Source organism: Pseudophryne corroboree, chromosome 5, assembly GCF_028390025.1.
Source record: "Pseudophryne corroboree isolate aPseCor3 chromosome 5, aPseCor3.hap2, whole genome shotgun sequence".
NCBI lineage: Eukaryota > Metazoa > Chordata > Amphibia > Anura > Myobatrachidae > Pseudophryne > Pseudophryne corroboree.
This window is the reverse complement of record NC_086448.1, coordinates 259,463,599-259,484,838: the sequence shown is the minus strand read 5'-3', so window position 1 is coordinate 259,484,838 and position 21,240 is coordinate 259,463,599. Positions and strand designations below refer to the sequence as shown.

The window sequence follows — 21,240 nt, the reverse complement described above, 5'->3', positions numbered from 1 at the left end:
CACTTCGCTGCTCCCCCTGCAGCTCACTGCCACCCTCATGCCTCATACTGCCCCATCACACCTCACTGCTCACACCCTCACAACTACAGGTCATTCTAGTTCTCTCACACTTCACTGCACCCCCTGCAGCTCACTGCCACCCTCATGCCTCATACTGCCCATCACACCTCACTGCTCACACCCTCAAAACCACAGCTCATTCTAGTTCTTGCACACTTCACTGCTCCCCCCTGCAGCTCACTGCCACCCTCATGCCTCACACTGCCCAATCACACCTCACTGCTCACATCCTCACAACCACAGCTCATTCTAGTTCCCTCACACTTCACTGCTCCCCCTGCAGCTCACTGCCACCCTCATGCCTCATTCTGCCCCATCACACCTCACTGCTCACACCCTCACAACCACAACTCATTCTAGTTCCCTCACACTTCACTGCTCCCCCTGCAACTCACTTCCATCCTCATGCCTCACACTGCCCGATCACACCTCACTGCTCACACCCTCACAATCACAGCTCATTCTAGTTCTCTCATACTTCACTGCTCCCCCTGCAGCTCACTGCCACCCTCATGCCTCATACTGCCCCATCACACCTCACTTCTCACACCCTCACAACCACAACTCATTCTAGTTCCCTCACACTTCACTGCTCCCCCTGAAACTCACTGCCATCCTCATGCCTCACACTGCCCGATCACATCTCACTGCTCACACCCTCACAACCACTGCTCATTCTAGTCCCCTCACACTTCGCTGCTCCCCCTGCAGCTCACTGCCACCCTCATGCCTCATACTGCCCCATCACACCTCACTGCTCACACCCTCACAACTACAGGTCATTCTAGTTCTCTCACACTTCACTGCACCCCCTGCAGCTCACTGCCACCCTCATGCCTCATACTGCCCATCACACCTCACTGCTCACACCCTCAAAACCACAGCTCATTCTAGTTCTTGCACACTTCACTGCTCCCCCCTGCAGCTCACTGCCACCCTCATGCCTCACACTGCCCAATCACACCTCACTGCTCACATCCTCACAACCACAGCTCATTCTAGTTCCCTCATACTTCACTGCTCCCCCTGCAGCTCACTGCCACCATCATGCCTCATTCTGCCCCATCACACCTCACTGCTCACACCCTCACAACCACAACTCATTCTAGTTCCCTCACACTTCGCTGCTCCCCCTGCAGCTCACTGCCACTCTCATGTCTCACACTGCCCAATCACACCTCACTGCTCATTACCTCGCAACCATAGCTCATTCTAGTTCCCTCACACTTCACTGCTCCCCCTGCAACTCACTGCCATCCTCATGCCTCACACTGCCCGATCACACCTCACTGCTCACACCCTCACAACCACAACTCATTCTAGTTCCCTCACACTTCACTGCTCCCCCTGCAACTCACTGCCATCCTCATGCCTCACACTGCCCGATCACACCTCACTGCTCACACCCTCACAACCACAGCTCATTCTAGTTCTCTCACACTTCACTGCTCCCCCTGCAGCTCAATGCTACTCTCATGCCTCACACTGCCCCATCACACCTCACTGCTCATTCCCTTGCAACCACAGCTCATTCGAGTTCCCTCACACTTCACTGCTCCCCCTGCAGCTCACTGCCACTCTCATGCCTCACACTGCCCGATCACACCTCACTGCTCACACCCTCACAACCACAGCTCATTCTAGTTCTCTCACACTTCACTGCTCCCCCTGCAGCTCACTGCCACTCTCATGCCTCACACTGCCCGATCACACCTCACTGCTCACACCCTCACAACCACAGCTCATTCTAGTTCTCTCACACTACACTGCTCCCCCTGCAGCTCACTGCCACTCTCATGCCTCACACTGCCCCATCACACCTCACTGCTCATTCCATTGCAACCACAGCTCATTCTAGTTCCCTCACACTTCACTGCTCCCCCTGCAACTCACTGCCATCCTCATGCCCCACACTGCCTGATCACACCTCACTGCTCACACCCTCACAACCACAGCTCATTCTAGTTCTCTCACACTTCACTGCTCCCCCTGTAGCTCACTGCCACTCTCATGCCTCACACTGCCCGATCACACCTCACTGCTCATTCCCTCGCAACCACAGCTCATTCTAGCTCTGCACTTGCACTTGGAGCGCATAGACCAATAGCTCCCTAATGGTCACGAACCTTCTTCCTACTACTTGTGTAGAGACCCAAGAATAGGCTATATGGCGTTCTGAGGTTTTACTTGGTATACCTCGTTATGGACAAATAAGCTGGAGAACAGGGATTACATTTCTGCATAGGAAAAGCTGATGACATAAGAAAAAGTGAAAGCAGGCAGTGTGTGATTGCAGTAAAGGGCTAGCCTTTTCTCTGTGCATTTAGTTTACATCTCTATTAGCTATCAGAGTAGGACTGTCCAACCTAATGGCAATGATTACTTAAGGTTCTACATTTCTTTACTATAGCTTCCATCTCTGCTCTTAGATGTATTTACAGAATATCATCTATACAACCAAGCCCATAAAAGGCTGAGTATTGTGTGGACTGGGACTATATAGTGTAAATCATCTTGGCCAACTTTTCTAATTCATACCGGGAAATGACTGCAGCCAGAGGTGATGGCCGTAGCAAAGATAAACGTCAGCCTAAAACCAATATCAACGAGCTGACATGATGCCTCACACTGCCCCATCACACCTCACTGCTCACTCCCTCACAACCACAGCACATTAACACAACTAGCCTGCCTCTGTATGAGGTATTACCAGATATGTGCACCTCTCAATGCAGATGTCAGCTGTACACATTGCGTCATTATGCTTAACTTGTCGCATCTTTACATTATGCAAATGTAATAAGTGAAACTCTGTTTCTGACCTATCCAGGAGATTATTTAATGTTAATATTTACTGCAATATAAGTTCTTATATGATGTCCCCCACTGGCACCATATACAATATGCCCAATTTGGGAATATATTTTGATACCCCCTGTGCACATTAAAAACATCCCAACATCAAATGAAAGGTGTTCAATACAGACTGATTACTGCCACACACTGGGGCAGATGTATTAACCTGGTGAAGGCATAAGGAAGTGATAAACCAGTGATATGTGCAAGGTGATAAAGGCACCAGCCAATCAGATCCTAACTGTTAATTTACATATTGGAGTTGATTGGCTGGTGCCTTTATCACCTTGCACATATCACTGGTTTATCACTTCATTATGCCTTCTCCAGGTTAATACATCTGCCCCACTGTTTCAGGCTCATCTTCATGTCCGGTATAATAGTGCCATGCTTAGCAGGTGAATGGTTACGTAGCTGACCGTGTGCTCTCTCACACTTCATATTAATTGATTCTGCATTGGAGTTAATATCTTGTGTTTGTCACAACTCAGAACCTTCTTACCTGAGCCATGCCCCCTGACTGAGGTATAAGCACAGTCCTGCACGGAAAAGAAGGGGCCCCATTAATCTTAAAAGCATAAGATGAATTGGGGAATAGGTGGTACTTTGAACAATAAAGTCACAGTCATTGCTTCAGCAGCAGCAATATAATACAGGCCCGGCCTGCACCCATTTGCTCAGAAATAAGATAGTTCTGAAGTTTTTCCCTATAGGGGAATTAGATCTTGCAAGGGATTTTTTTGGTTTGGATTTGTATGAAAATTTTCTACATAGTTTACACCTATTTTCCTCACAGGTAAATATAAATATCACTCACTCACACACAAACAAATACACACACACACACACACACACACACACACACACACACAAGCTCACATGCAAGACACACACAGATATAGGGGTTTATTTACTAAGCCTTGGATTAATATATAGTGGATGGAGATAAAGTACCATCCAATCAGCTCCTAACTACCATGTCACAGGCTGTGTTTGAAAAATGACAATTAGGAGCTGGTTGGTTGGGACTTTTACTCTTACCACCTTATCTCCAGTTCACACTGCCAGTTGGCAGTGTGAACTGGCTCAGCTGAGGGGATCAAGGGACCATCCCAGCTGTTTCCTTTCCTTCTGTCCCAGTTTGCCAATCCACCTCTGGCCCCAGGGGAGATGGATTATGGGTGGAGTACATAGACCAATAGCTCCCTAATATTCATGGTCATGACCCTCCTTCCTACTACTTCTGTAGAGACCCAAGAAAAGGCCATATGGCGTTCTGAGATTTTGCTTGGTATACCTCATTATGTACAATTAAGATGGAGAACAGGGATTATATTTCTGCATAGGAAAAGTGGATGACATAGGAAGAAGTGAAGAAAGCAGTGTGTGATTGCAGTAAAGGGCTAGCCTTGTATCTGTGCATTTAGTTTACACCTCTATAATCTAATGACAGCCAGGGTCTCAGAGTAGGACCAAACTACTGGCAATGATTACTTCAGGTTCTAATTTTTTTTACTGTAGCCTCTATTTCTGCCCTTAGATGTATTCAAAAAACATCATCTATACAACAAAGGCCATAAAAGGCTCAGTATTTTGAGGATTGGGACTATATATTTGGAGAATACTGTAAATCATCTTGGCCAACTTTTTTAATTCATACTGGGAAATCACTGCAGCCAGAGGTGACGGCCGTAGCAAAGATAAACGTCAGCTTTAAACCAATATCAACAAGCAGAAATGATGACAGAAAAATTGATCACATGAAGAAATAAATCCCATCATACAATGTCCACTTCCACAGGAAAATGATCAGAGCAAAATGTATGTTGTTTTTTAAAAATCTGTATCCTTTTATTTTACAGGGAGCTGTGCCATTCCTTGTCGTTGCCACATCAGGCACTACAGTGTTAGGGGCATTTGATCCACTGGATGATATTGCTAACATCTGTGAGAAACATAAACTTTGGTTCCATGTAGATGTAAGTTACTAAATGATGCAATATACTGGTCAGAATAGATAAACAATGCTATAAAGGGGCTCATTTAGTGCTGGACGCTTTGTCCATAGGAAAACACACAGAAGTCAACTCATGATGACAAAAACAGTAGCTTTTTAACTAGTTGTATGACACACAAGTGTGCATACTTACTCCCCTTAATAGCATAGAAATATGACCTGACAGTGGACCTGATTCTGATCTGGAACAAACCATGTTACCAAGCAAGGGGAGCAAATACATTTACATTTTTTCTGTGCAGGGTAAATACTGGATTCTTTTGCATGTAGCCCACAAATGTTAGACAGCTTTATTTTTACACTGCAACTTAGATTTCAGTTTGGACACACCCCACCTAAATCTAAATATCTCTGCACATGTTACATCTGCCCCACCTATAGTGCAACTTGGCTTTGCCCAGGTGCAGTTACTTGTTTTGTTTTTGTATTATTTTTCTGCTTTACTTCCAAATCAGAATAATGCCCAGTGTTAGTAGTAAATGCTAAACTAAAATTAATCTAGTTGTACACAATATATTATAATAATGAAATGTCATATACACAAAAGAGAATATTGTCTTGACAGTTATTAATACATGTACGGTAACTTGTTTTTCTTTATGAAATGTAATTAAAACCAAAGAACTCACTTAATGCCAACCAGGTAATATACATAATATAGCTGCTATACTAATGGTTTAAGTACTATCAGCTGGAGGAGTAATTACAAAATCAGCCCATTAGAAGTGGTTAGATAGTGTTGCTTGTAGTCATCATCATTATTATCACCACCACCATCCCTCCATCCACAGTGCAGTAATGATTATTTTAGCTCACAAAACAGATGAAATTCCAAATCTAAATAAGCCGCAAACTGAGCACTTCTTATTCTAAAGCATAGTTGCAAGCAAAATGTTTTTGTATTCCAACTTATTATTTATTTATAATATGAGACATAGACTATCACAAAGGCAAATTGCAATCTAAGGGCCTTATTCATTATGGATCATTTCTGTGAACCCCTGCTCAAATTCCCAATTATTCGGAAACTGCGCAGATGCAGGAAATGTTGTGCACATGTGCAGAGCGGGTCCTGCGTGTGACTCACATTTTTTAAACAGCGCAGAGGCATTTGGGGGTGGAGACGGACGTGTTTCCGGAAATGGGTGCATGTCACCCCCATTTTCCACGGAGTAGGGAGGCCGAGGTCTGTCTCAGATGCAGATTTCTTGACCTGCAAGGCCTTTAGCGACAGCCAGCCTGCTTAAGCTGAGGGGAACATCACTACCATTGGTCGCACTGCTGGGATGCAGTTGCAGTGCTGGGATCGCAAATGCAGCAAGGAAGTATTTAACACATACTTGCCTACCTGACCCTCTCCATGAGGGAGAAAATGCTCTGTTCCTGGACTTTCCTGGTAATGTATGATTGTCATCACCTGAGGTGAAACACCTTTCTTATCAATTAACTAGCTCACCACAGGTGATGGCAATCATACATTACCAGGAAAGTCCAGGAACAGAGCATTTTCTCCCTCATGGAGAGGGTCAGGTAGGCAAGTATGATTTGACACCTCCTACTGCTTTTGCATTAGTATGGATGCATTTGCATAGCTGCCTGCAGGTACTTTTACAAATGTGATCCATGCTGAATGAGGGCCTCAATCTCCAACTTCTGTTAAAATCTCCACTCGGCTACTCCAGTTACAATTCAGTTATATATATATATATATATATTGTTAATGTGGAGGTTGTGCCAGCTCATTTTTCTTTCTAAATCTGGCACCTTTAAAGAAGGAGGTTGGAAAGTTTCACCTCTTGTTCTCCTCATTCACAAGACACAGTAGGTGCATATCTAAGCTTCAGATTTTCTTCCTTTCTACTTTTACAAAGATCAGATCCAGATTTCAACTGATTTTATCCTTACTACGTTAACAATGCTCAGTATCCATATCATTCTCAACACTTTATTTGATTGCAGTTATTCAATTATTGTTGTCACTGTTTTATAATACAAGTTCCATACTCTCCAACTATCGCGATTTTCGCGGGACAGTCTCGTTTTTTTGGGACTGTCCCACCCGCGGGCCGCAGTGTCCCGCGGTGGGGGGAGGGGGCAGTTGGGAGGCCCCTGCACTCACTTAGCACAGCAGCAGTGAGTAGACGCTGTGCTCATGAGCACAGCGTCTATTCAGTGGAGACAGGAGGAGAGGGGGCATGCCAGCAGCTCACGGAGCGCTGGGCATGCCCCCTCAGTGATGGAAATGGGGGCGTGGCTCACGATCGTGGGTCCTACCGTGAAGCCACGTCCCCTTTCATAGGCCCCACCCCCTTGTGTGAGCATGTGTCCCTTTTTGACAAAGCAGCAAGTTGGGAGGTATGAAGTTCCATTGTGCTCCGTATACAGACTCAGTCACCCACGATACACAAGCGTCATATATCAAATTAATCAGCACTGTCTCCTGACATGTTACATTGCGTTGTGACTAAAGGGGCCAATACACCTGTGATTAATTGGGATAATCTGATATTTTTCAGATGATTGTGTCAATAAATCTGCAATCTATGGAGTTCACAAATCGCAGATTTCAGCCACAAATTGATTGGGTTTGTTAAATCGGGTGTTTCAACATGTTTATTTTCACAGATTTGGGACTGTAGATTGCTAGTGTATGGGCAACAATCAGCAGATCTGCAGACCGTTTCTAGTAAACTGATGTGTCTTTCAAGATTGGACTGTTAACTGAAAATGATCTGCAAACTATTGAAAAATATCTGTAATGTATGGGCAAAGTTAGATGTACTGAGGGAACAATATATCTGGGAAATAAATTTCAAATCTGCGAAACGATAAATTGTGTTTGCTGATGTATGGGCCCCTAGTATGCAAAAAGACACCACAGACTGTGGAGGTTGAGTAACATGAACACTTATAAGACTACTAACTGTTCCTAAGAACATGCACTGGTGAGTCACTGAGGGAGTAAGCTTAACACTTGATGATCCTTTACCCAATCAAGCAGATAGTTAAGGAGCAGTAGGAGACACATGATTCACTTATGTGTCTCCTACTGCTCCTTAACTATTTGCTAGTACTAGTGACATGGATAGCGCAAGAAGGAGAACAAGAGGTTGGAGGGCTCTATCCTATGAAAGCTTACATACTTAGGAGAATGGCTGAGCAGTTGGAGGGTGAACTGGGAAAGATACATTGTTGACGAGTAGAGGAGGTGAGACTAAGTTATGAAGATCAGGGGCAATGAGAGGGAGGAAGGAGAAGGTAGTGATTGGGATTGCAGGGAAGAATAGTTCTGCTCCCACTATGCTATGGCCACATCACCACACTATGCCATAGCTATGCCTCCAGAGCATACACAGTTAAGAGAATGAATACGTGTAGCCATGCCTCCGACTATGGCCATGCCCCCCACTAGCACCCAGGCCCACCAGGACTCTCACCAGCTCTGATGAGGAAGGCTGGTAATCATTAATATAAAGATGTGCCTTTAGGACATGTTTAAAGCGCTGGAAACGAGTAAAAAGTCTGATCAGACAAGGGAGTAAGGGGCACAATGAGTGAAATCTTAAGAGAGAAGCGTGAGAGGAAATAAGCATGAGGTGGGTGAGACAGTGATCAGTGGAAGAAAGTGCAGGAGGGAGAGTGGACACAAATGAATCTGGAGATGTAATGGGGAAGAAATTGTTAAATGCTATATATGTGAAGATATAGAATTTGAATTGGTTCAAGAGGGATATAGTGAGCCAGTGTTGCTGGTTATAAAGGGGGAGGTCAATGCTATATGGTGAGAGAAAAATAAGATGATCAGCAGCATTAAGCACTGATTTAAATGGGGAAGGATGATTTTTATGGAGGCCAGAGAGGAGGAGGTGACAGTAGTCTATGCGTGAGATGATGAAAGCATGAATGAGAGTTTTGATGGCCCCACAGAAGTGCCGGATCCAAGAAGTATTTTGGAGGTGGAAGCAGCAGAATTGAGAGTCTGGCTATAGGAAGAGCAAAATTGAAGATAGTAAAAATTCAGCAGACATGAGGGATAGAAGCAATGGTGATGACATCACCAAAAGAGGGGGGCAGGAGGGGGAATATTTTGGGACATCCAGGAGGAGAAGATGGAAATGCAGTGAGAAACATAAGTGAGAATAAGAGGGAGGTCAGGGGACTAGCGGTAGATATTGGTGTTATCAGCATATACTGTATATCGTTGGTTTCCAAACTTTTTTAATCACGGCGCCCTAGAGTATCAGAATTTTTTTCACGGCACCCCTAGGCCAAAAATTTCTTATTGAGAAATTTAGAAAGAAATATTAAATTAAGTAGATTGTGTTTATATGTCATACTTAGGCTCAATTGTGTGGTGAGGGACAAGATTTGCTTCTGTTTGTCCACATATTTTATGACTGACAGCTACTAGCACTATTTTTGCCTATTATATTGACCATAAATAATTTGAATTGGTCCTGGACCACCAATCCAAGGCACCCCTGCAAGTGTCCCGAGGCACCCCAGGGAGCCACGGCACACAGTTTGGGAACCACTGCTGTATATGATATTGGAGGCCAAAGAAACTAATTATATTTCCGATGGAGGAAGTGTAAAGGGAAAAGAGAAGGGGTCCAAGAATAGTCCTTTGAGGAACACCAACAGGTAGAAGGAGAGATGGCACAATCATGGCAAAAATCTAGGTCAAGATAGTAACTATTGAAATGGGAAGGGAAGTAGCTACATGGGATGAGGTTAAAAGAGGAAAAGAGGGGGAGAGTAGCTTGGAGGCAGTGAAATCTATTAGATTGTCCAGTGGGATATTGACGTGACTTAGAATAAGAGGGGGAGGTCATAATAAAAAGTGGGGAAGCCAGGTACAGTAGAGAAGTTATCTAGGAAGTTGAAGCTAAGGACCGTGACATGAATTTGCATAAGGTGGTATGCCGACTCCTGACTTCTTACTAATCTGAGAAAACCATTTCTCCCACATTATTTCATTCATACTACGTCTATCTCTCTCTCTCTCTCTCTCTCTCTGGGTTTATAATAACCTGATTTCCTGTCCATTTTTAGATGAATGGGCAACCACTAACAACATATATCTTTAACACAAGGTCACTTTAACGTCAACCAGTTAGTATTGGTCTATGATGCCTTGGAAGTAATATTTAATGAATAATTTATCATATCATTTCCTGTATATATCATACATGATATCTTGGTTGTTGTTTTTTTGACAGGCATCCTGGGGAGGATCAGCATTAATGTCAAGAAAATATAAGAAACTGTTGCACGGCATTAACAGGTAAATGCAGATCTGTTCATCAAAAATTGTGTGAAGTATTTTGGCTGCATTGCAGTTCATTTGATAGTAGACATATCTCTTTTCAACTAGGGCTGATTCAGTTGCATGGAATCCTCATAAAATGTTAATGGCTGGGATCCAGTGCTGCGCCCTGCTGGTGAAAGACAATTCTGTGAGTTTAACAATAAAGTATAATTTTTGCTGCACTAAAATATCCATTCAATATGAAACAAAAATACATACGAAATCTAATATTATGATGACAAATAAACAATGTACAGTAAGCTGAAGTAGAATCTTCATCTGGTTGGGGCAATTAGTTGCTGACCAACGATTACCTGTTTGCAGCACAGCAGCTTGTTCTATTGGGGTGATCTACGCAGGTGATTTTTAATACTGTGTAGCGTAGCATGACAACTGTCAGGCTCTGATTGAGCAATGTGTTGCTTAAAATAATGGTGTCTTTTGACTGTAATGGGATGAGCTGCTGATTGCTCATACATGTAATTTTTTTTAATTCAATGCAGGAAATGCTAGTTTGTCTACTAGACTCAGAGACTTATGCAAAGTAGCAGAAATTAACACAATGTTTTTAAAGTGATTAATCACATGAGGCTGAAATTTAATTGGATAAACTAAAAATATCCTAAATACCAAAGAACTCCAAGACCAGTTACGATTATAAGTACAGATGCATTCATATGTTATTCAGATAGATGACTGAAATATATTTGCAATGATCTCCTGGGGTAGGGACTGTAGATCAAACATTAAAGAATTGTTAATAGTGGTCTCTGCCTTCATCAGTCCTCTTTCCGATAGACCTCCATGTTCATTGACCATTTTTGTATACATAACTAATGTCAATCACCAGGATGGACATCAGTGAATAAAAAAGACAAAAGAGGACATAGGCCATGTCAAACACAACAAAGAAAGTAATGAAAATCAAGGTCAAAATAAGAAAAGCAGAATTAAACAATATCAGGTACAAATGTACAGGCAGAAACAGAAAAATCCAATCAATAGCACCAATATTACGAAGCCTAAACCTATAACGCAAAATGTGGGTTCTTAAACTAGGAATGTGGCCCTTGGCTGTGATATCGCAAAACTTCCAATCCAGTAGTGACATTGAGGAGCAGCATGTACTAAATTGCTGCTGGATGCTTTTGCTTTGGTCAGGGGTCTTTGTGGGTGCATGCTACTGGCATTAAAAACATTGGATGAGTGACATTATGTTACTCCTTCATTGTTTTAGGCATCCTATTCCAAACCTTTAAGGTTTGTCTAATGGCAAACCAGCCCTGCACATAAGGCTTAGCACAGCCAACAAGAAGTCAGGAATCGACCCAACAGCGTCATTAATAAAACCCTGGACAGGTAAGTATTTTACAAAAATAATAGTTACGGGATTAGAAATTCCATCAAGATGAAATTTCATCAAGATAACTAACTTAGCTAAAACAAATAGAAGCCAAAGCCACAGATTTAGAATTTTATAAGGTACTAAATAAATATTACTTGCTGAAGAAGCAGCAATCATTTAGCCTCAGGCATATGAAGAGGAATTCCATAGGTTATATCACAAACTTAGCCCTATGACCCCTACCTGCCTCTGGCACAACAAGTAAGTACTATTGTCCAGAAGTTGGACATCTGTGACTCTGTAGAGGTAACAGCAGCCGGAGTACTTTCAGGCTTTGTAGAATAATGTTTTTCTTAGATTTTCCTCAAAATTATCAAGTTAATCATTGTTTTATCATTGTTCGCAAAACCTAAAAGCATAAAAACGATTGTTCCTTTATTTCAAATGAATGGTTTGAAGTATGCAATTGTATCTTTCACTGCCTTTCATTATATAGTTAATTGCTTAGAACATTACCTCATGACAGTTACGTTTCCCTGATACATATTGATGTATAATAAGCTCGGTCTTGTATCTCACTGTCTGATAGAGTGCTGAAGAACTCTCTAATTTCCATCTGTGTTACTGTTTAGTTACAATCACCAATGTTTACCCATCAACCTGATTTGTTAACCATTAAACATAATGTCTTGGATTCACACACTTGCCAACTTGCTATTAACCAATGCAGATAATAAATAGAACTCTCTAATAAAACTATTGGCTGAAATTAGCTGATTATGTTGGCCCATTTACAGGGCTGCCCAAAAAGGTTGCTCACAGTGGGAAAGTTTTCTGCTGATCACTGCACAACTATATTTGACTACTGTAGCAAACACACAGTGTGTTGTGCAATGTACTATAGTGCTTGATAATTATGACTCCTAAAATTATCAAATCAGGCGCTCTGATATAAGGCACAAAATAAAGCTGTTGGTCACCCAATTTATATAATAGAATTGATATACTGATGTCTATATACTTATAGCTGCTCCCACATGAGTATTCTGCGACACTCAAATAGATACAAAGTAATTGTGAAACATGCAATATCACAAGAGAGCGCTAGATACCGATCATTACTATATAAACATTTTATTCAATCACATAAAATAAAAGCATAAAAAATGCAATGCATATTTTCATAAAAGAATTATTCTCACTGCTGATATTATTTACACGCTGCCATATACTGTATCCCAATTGTATATTGCACAGATGTCCACATCCAAAAGACCAGTGTGGCTGGTTCGCTCCAAAGCAAATTATAAAGTCCCAATTTGTTTTAGGGAATGTGAATGGTGTTCACTAGATGGTGAATGTTCAGCTGTATAAACGATGGGCGCTATGCTACTACCTCCCCCGACCGCCAAACAATTTTGTGCTCACCACTTATTCCTTAGAGTCTCAAGTGAGGCTGGCTGTCAGCATGCGGAATCCGTTGTGGTTGGTGGGAGCGGCGGTGTTCTATTCAGTTCACCAGGGAGGGAGGGCGCCGTTCGTAGCTGTAGAATTCAGGCAGTTTGCCGTGTGCTGGAGTCCGGACTGTGGTGCTGTGCTTGTGTAGATCTCAGGGAAAAACAGCAGCGGGAGATGTCCTTAACATGTTTCTCCGTGAAAATCAAACCACGGTTTCATCAGAAGGTCTGAGCACCACAAGACAATGAGCAGTGATACTGAGCACTGATGATACTGACCACTGATGATTCTACGGAGAACTGACACTGAGCAGCACGATTAGCACAAGTCACTGCTCATTGTTTTGTGGTGCTCAGTAATACTACATTACTAATACTAGTACAGTGTCTTGTGCTAATCGTGCTGCTCAGTGTCAGTTCTCCGTAGAATCATCAGTGCTCAGTATCACTGCTCATTGTCTTGCATTTTTTATGCTTTTATTTTATGTGATTGAATAAAATGTTTATATAGTAATGATCGGTATCTAGCGCTCTCTTGTGATATTGCATGTTTCACAATGACTTTGTTGTGCAATGTTCCTTTACCGAACTCTAACTTTCTTCATCATAAAGACTTTTTGTTTTGTTATGCGGCCATGATATATTTGCACTTAAGCTGTGCTGACACGAAACATACTGAATGCTCCCTAAACGTAGATCATTATTAATTATTTAGCCAAAGCAGAAAAACAGAGAAAAACATTATAGCTATGACAACACAGCAATATAACAAATTACAATAGTATGTGTACTGTAGACTCCCTAGGTTTGATAGCACTCTCAAAAACTTAGGCAAAGGTTTATAAAGATTGGAGCTGTTTATTTGTGAAATGCTTCACTACCTACCCCAAATCCAGGTAGCCATGTACAGTATCATGCATGTGCATACGAAATGTGTGTTTCGTTATACAGAAGATTGTGGTGATTATAGCTATTTTAAAGAAGATAAACAGAAGTCTGCTGTGGACTTCAGTATCATGGGCAGAATTAAGTATTCCTCAGATATAGGAAAGCATATGCTTTGTATCCACCAGCTCCAGCAGCCTTCCTTATAGGTTTCTATGGGGATGGTATTTAACAAGATCCAAAAAAGAGAAGCTTTGCAGATTTTGCCCGTGTGGGCTAATACTACCTTCAGATGGAGTTAGCCCATTACCTGCTATGGGGCTGCCCTGCCAGAAGGGAATCTTGCAATCCCTTTCCAGTGGGCTGCAGGACGTCCCAAAGTGTTTTGTAGCTTTTGCCACATTGTGCCTGTGCAGCTTGACAGACGATCATACGCAGAAGCTGCAAGGTAGATCATGGATGCAGTCACTTTTCTTCATTTTACCTGATCTCTTAACGGAGTATTTCTCCCAGCAATTAAAATGTAGACATTTCAATGGAACATAAATCCTTTTTGCCGTGATTTGCGGCGTTAATTATTCTTATTTTTTTATGTAAATCATATATTTTAGTGCTCAGTTACTTTTCAATCTTTCAACGCGGCCTTGGATTTGGTAAGGACCCAGAATATGGGTGCCCTTATGTCTAAGAAGGATATTGAAATTACACTCTGTCCACTTCGATTGCATCCTGATTATTTCAGGTACATGGGATTTCACCTGGATGACATATACATCAAGAAATGCTTTCCTTTGGAGTGTTCAGTGAAGGGGCACCATCAGCTCTGTCGGGCCTCGGTAATGACAGGGGACATGGTCAACGCGGCTGCATGAAGGGCACTGATGACGGCTACAATGGGTGGTTGGGGTGCGGGTGCGATCGCTCCCTCCCCCCCCTGCACATCACGCAGGGAGAGAGGACAGACTGCTTCTGCAGCTGCCTCTCTTTCCAGTAAGCACACAGCAGAGTATGCTCTGCTAGACTGAGAGGATTCTTGGCATGCTTGTACAATTGTCTAGTCATCTATAGTGCTTGTTTCTTTGGTGTAGTGGCAGAAATTTAGTGGCCATTGATGAAGTTCAGAAAAAAAGCTTACTCTGTGGTACTGTATGTGGTCTATTTTACATGCAAAGGCCAGATGGTGTGCACTTAACTGTGGTTGCACTATGCTTATTTGTTAAGGGATTATTTAGAGGCATTTCTATCGTGGTTTAGGTTGGGGTATGATAGCAATGCTGTGGTTCTCTGTAAGTAGAACTTTGCTGTGGTGGGAGAGAACAGTAGATCAGCAGCTTAGAGAGTAGTTAGTTTATTTGGGTGAACAACATTCATTAGTAAGGATACAAAGGCTGTTTCACCCTACCATGAATACAGTACCACACCACCTTCCTGAGGTTTTTTGTTAAGCCGACCATTGGCTTTATTCTTACCCTTATCCCCTCCCCCCCTACCACCTTTTTCGCCCAGTAACGACTCGGACAATTGAATTGCGATTCAAAGAGGTCACAACCACATTTGTTGATTGAATTAGAATTGGTACTCTAGAAGTGGGTGGCGAGAAAGCAGTGCATGCCCTCAGCTATGGCCTCATTCTTCTGTTTACCTAAAAAACAATGCAGAGGGCCCGTAACTTCCACCCTTGCTCAATTTAGCTGAGCCGTACCACTTCCCACCATACTGGCATAGCACCGGTCAACCCTTAAGATGATGACCGGGTTGGCCCTTGAGGCCACGACAAACTCGTCGCTTATCTGGGGGAAGTGCCGGCCAACCGTTGTTACGCTACTACAGACCGCCGAGGAGCACTGCTTGCTGCGCCGGGCTGGACCTCACCTGTATGGTGATAATTAAAACCTCCAATAGACCTGACGGTGTTTTTCACCAAATGATTTTCATGAATTCATGTTAGCAACCTTTGTACAAATAACGTGCAATTAATCACCATTCCAATTGGGCGGGCGGGCGGGTGGGTGTCTTCCTGGATTCCAGCCACAGAAAGAGAAAGCAGGTTGCCTTCCCTGACCTTTTGTATCCCCCAGGTAATTCTCCTCCCCCTTATCCTATAGGATGCTGCCTTTTGTTATCTCTCCTTCCTGCACTCCCCTTCCCTCTCCTCCCCCTCTCCCATTCCCAGCACCAGGCTTCTTCCCATAAAAATCCAGGATGCTTATTTATTCTCTGACCTATTTGGTCCTTGAATTCTTTTCTTGCTGGAAGGGTGAGTTGGATACCCATTTGTTTTAATATAGAGGCACCCAAGGAAGTTATTGCCCCCAATGCATTTGCTGTTGCATAGGATTTGCTCGGATAACCGGACATCCTTTCTTTGTCACCATACTTTATTGATTATTTATTTTGATAGCACAAATAAATATAGTTGATCTTGTCAGCCAATTTGTGTTGACCAGTGTTTATTTTAGGCTAAGTTGTTACTTAGATGACATACACACATGACACTCATTAGCTGTTAGGAGTTAATAGTTACCAGGGTATCTTATGATAGTCATAACATATCAAACATTTACAATATGACTGCTGTGTACACATGAGTGTTGCCCAAAGTGTGTGACAGTCTCTCAGCTCCATATTCGTGCTCAGGTTCTTAGTATGATAATATAACTCTAACCAATCATTTAAATGCATGCTAACCATTATGCTTATCCTATATCTTAAGAAGAAAAATCTTTTCACAAAATTATATCTAGAAGCATACAGTATGTGCAATTTATGCTGAATTATGCAAATCATATTTTTTTGCCAGGGATTCACTGTCTATGCAAATTGCTGAATTACATTTGTCTTATTTAGTTTTTAAATGTGAAATGTCTTTGCAGAGTGGAAATGACTATGCACCCTTTCTGCAAAACTAGCGTTCTCTCTAATTATGGCATCACATCTCCCGTTCTCATTTTGATAATTTCACTTCACAAAATCATGTTTGCTTCCACTGAACTAAAGTTTGTATTTAGCAATGAGAAATGATGCTCGAGAACACCCCAAACATCACTATTTTGTCTTGTTACTTGGGTAAGAGAAGTAGACCAGTGGAGAAGTTGCCCAAAGCAACCAATCAGCTGTGAAGTATCAATTATCAAGTACATTCTATAAAATGATAGGTAGATTCTGATTGGTTGTCTTTGACAACTGATCCACTTCTCCACTCTTTTCATTGCTTAATACATCACCTCGCTGGCAAAATACCAGGCACCCCAGTTCAGATACTGTAGTTTCTCTTACGTCCTAGAGGATGCTGGGGTCCATTTTAGTACCATGGGGTACTGATGGTTCTGCAGGAGCCTTCGGCACTTTAAGACTTTTCAACAGTGTGAACTGGCTCTTCCCTCTATGTCCCTCCTCCAGACCTCAGTTTAGAAAATGTGCCCGGGAGACTGGCTGCACATCAGTGAAGCTCTACTGAGTTTTGCTGAAAAAGACTTTGTTAGGTTTTTTATTTTACAGGGAAGCTGCTGGCAACAGTTTCCCTGCTTCGTGGGACTTAGGGGAGGAAGTAGGAACCAACTTCTCAGTTAGTTTAATGGCTCTGCTTCCGCTGACAGGACACCATTAGCTCCTGAAGGGTACTGATCACAGCCCTTGCCTGGCTGCTGCTCACTCCCACAGCACTGCCGCCACCCCCTAACAGAGCCAGAAGTCAGAAGGCTGGTGAGTATTTACCGGAGACCTGCAGAGAGGGGCCCTCCGGTCATCATGGCGGCATAAAGGTACCAGCGCAGCGCGGGACACTGCGCAGCAACATGTCTCTCAGCACAGGGTGCAGGGCACACGGGGGGGGGGGGGCACGCTCTGAGGGACAATATAAACCATTACTCTCACTGGCAAAATGTACATACACGTGAGCCGCTGATGTAGATTACCCCCGCCAGTATAAATATCACTGTGGCTGAACCGCACCATTACAGAGGGCGGGGCTTCACCTCAGAATTGCTTGTAACACTCATTTGGCGCCATTTTCTCCTCACAGAGACGCCAGAGCGCTGATCCTACAGGCTGCTTCTCCTCACACATCGCTGATACAAGTACCAGGGTGTTATAAAAGGGGAGAGGAGCACAAAAATTATTGAAGTCTGCGGGCTTCACATTGGATATAAAGCGCTGTTTTGGTATATATGTATATTCATTGTATGTAATACATATACTGTAGGGCGCGTGGTGTGGACTGGCATTTCCCTCTGGGTCCCTCTGACAGACATTAGTGTAGGTCTGTCCCCATTAGCTCCCGTGTGTGTGAGTGGTGTGACTGTACACGCGTGTATCATGTCTAGAGAAAGTAGTTCCCCAGAGGAACCCATTTTGGAGGCACAACAGTGTTCTGAGCCTGTGTGGGTGAGAAAGCTGCAGAGTAATATGGCTAAACTAGCAAGGAAATTCTCTGAGTCTGAAGAACAGACAAAGCATTGGAGACAGTCTGTGAAGATGCTTTATTTGCTGATTCACCTACAACATCCACTCGGGACCCCTCCAGTTCCCAGAAAAGGTCCCTGGCCCAAATTATGGAAAGGGACACTGACACAGATTCTGACACAGACATCGACACTGGGGATTTGAGGGGGGGTAGATCCCAAACTGGCTAAGAGCATTCAATGTATGATAGTCGCTATAAAACAGGTGTTGGAATTTCCTGACACAACACCTCCACCTGAGGAAAAAGATTATTTTCAATTAAATAAAAAACAGGTGGTGACTTTTCCTCCGTCTAAGGACTTAAATGCCTTTTTTGAGGAATCCTGGGCTAACCCAGAAAAGAAATTGCTATCCCTAAAAGGTAGCGGGTAGCATACCCTTTCCCTGAATGATAGACACCTCAGTCTCTAGGTTGTCAAAGAAAATCATTTTACCTGCCCCGGGATCAGCTTCATTAAAAGAACCTGCTGACCGCAAATTAGAGACAACTTTAAAGTCTATCTATGTTGCTACGGGTACGTTACTCAGGCCAACAATTGCTTCTGCGTGGGTAGGTAACGCAGTTGAAAAGTGGGCAGATAACTTGATTGTTAATATTGACACGGTTGATAAGGATGACATGCTGCAAATTCTAGGTCATATCAAAGACTCTACAGGTTACTTGGTTGAGGCTATGAAGGACGTAGGCTTACTGGGCTCACGGGCCTCTGCTATGGCGATTTCAGCTCGCAGGGCGCTATGGATCCGTCAATGGAATGCTGACGCAGAATCCAAAAGAAATATTGAGGCGCTCCCTTACAATGGTGAGGCCCTCTTTGGAGAGAAACTAGATGCCATGATATCAACTACTACATCTGGCAAGTCAGCATTTCTGGCGTCAGCAGCTGCACCGGCTAAAAAAGTATATCATTCTCATACTATGCAGTCCTTTCGGCCCAACAAGTACAAAAAGGCTGAAACTACCTCTTTTTTCACAGGAAAAGGGAGAGGAAAAGGTAGAAAACCTACAACACCCTCAAGCAGAAGTCAGCAACTACTTCTGCAAAAGCCACAGCATGATGCTGGGGCGCCTCTGCGGGAGTGCAATCGGGTGGAGGCATGTCTACTATTTTTCAGCCAGGTCTGGCTTCGCTCAGACCTGGATCCTTGGATTTTACAGACAATATCCCAAGGTTAAAAGTTGGAATTTCAAGACCTTCCCCCGTGCCGTTTTTTCAAATCAGCCTTGCCAGTTTCCGCTCAAGACAGCTCAAATGTTTTGAACGCAATACACAACTTGTGTCAAGACAAAGTAATTGCCTTGGTTCCTGCCGAACAAAGGAACCAAGACTTTTATTCAAGCCTGTTTGTGGTACCGAAGCCGGATGGCTCGGTCAGACCGATTTTAAACCTAAAATCTCTGAATCTCTATTTGAAAAGATTCAAATTCAAAATGGAATCCTTGACAGCAGTGATTTCCAGCTTGGAAGAAAAGGAATTTCTGGTGTCAGTGGACATCAAGGATGCTTACTTGCATGTCCCCATTTACCCACCACATCAAGCATACCTGAGGTTTGCGGTTCAGGATTGCCACTACCAATTCCAGACATTACCGTTTGGGCTCTCCACGGCTCCGAGAATATTCACCAAGGTGATGGCGGAGATGATGGTTCTCCTTCGCAACAAGGAGTCAACATAATTCCATACTTGGACGATCTCCTCATAAAAGCGAGATCCAGGGACAAGCTACTTAGAACATAGCATTATCCCTGAAGGTGCTTCAACAGCATGGTTGTATCATCAACTTTCCAAAATCCCAGTTGGAACCGACAATGAGATTATCATTTTTGGGAATGATACTGGACACCGAGGTACAGAGAATATTTCTACCGGTGGAAAAGGCTCAGGAGATCCAGAGCATGGTCAAACAACTTTTGAGACCAAGAACAGTATAAATTCATCAGTGCATTCGCCTGTTGGGGAAAATGTTAGTGGCTTACGAGGTGCTACAATATGGCCATTTCCATGCCAGGGTCTTCCAGTGGGACCTACTGGACAAGTGGTCAGGGTCGCAGCTTCACATGCATCAAAGGTTAATCTTATCAGCGAAAGCCAGAATTTCGCTCCTGTGGTGGCTACAAATTTGTCACCTCCTGGAGGGACGCAGGTTCGGGATTCAGGCCTGGATCCTGGTGACCACGGATGCAAGTCTCCGAGGATGGGGAGCAGTCACGCAAGGATACAGCTTCCAAGTCAAGAAACTCACCTTCACATAAACATTCTGGAGTTGAGAGCTGTGTACAACAGCCTTCATCAAGCGGCACACCTTCTTCAAGGTCGTCCCATACAGATCCAGTCAGACAATGTAACGGCAGTATCTTACATAATCCGTCAAGGCGGAAGAAAAAGCAGGGTGCAATGGCAGAGGTGACAAAGCTACTCCTCTGGGCAGAAAGACATGCACAAGCTCTGTCGGCAATTTTCATTCCGGGAGTGGACAACTGGGAAGCAGACTTCCTCAGCAGACACGATCTCCATCCAGGAGAATGGGGCCTCCACCCAGAAGTCTTTGGGGTGTTCCTCAAGTGGACATGATGGCATCTCGTCTCAACAAGAAGCTTCCGACATATTGTTCCAGGTCGAGAGACCCACAAGCAATAGCAGTGGATGCACTGGTGAACCAGTGGGTGTTTCAGTCGGTGTATCTGTTCCCTCCACTTCCACTTGTTCCAAAGGTTCTCAAGATCATCAGAAGAACAAGAGTTCGAGCAATTCTCATTGCTCCAGACTGGCCAAGGAGGGCCTGGTATCCAGATCTTCAGGAGTTATTACTGGAAGATCCTCGGCCTCTTCCTCTTCGCGAGGACCT

The 21,240-nt window shown here is 43.5% G+C and overlaps 1 protein-coding gene across 2 annotated transcripts in view; it reads left to right on the top strand.

Annotated features, from left to right (window-relative positions):
• GADL1 (glutamate decarboxylase like 1) overlaps positions 1-21,240 on the top strand; it is a 604,742-nt gene that overhangs the window by 342,334 nt on the left and 241,168 nt on the right. For both annotated transcript variants that reach the window (XM_063922280.1, XM_063922281.1), the window contains exons 9-11: positions 4,779-4,895; positions 10,156-10,220; positions 10,311-10,392. In XM_063922280.1, the coding sequence (XP_063778350.1) occupies positions 4,779-4,895; positions 10,156-10,220; positions 10,311-10,392 (264 nt within the window). The remainder of the gene's footprint in view (positions 1-4,778; positions 4,896-10,155; positions 10,221-10,310; positions 10,393-21,240) is intronic.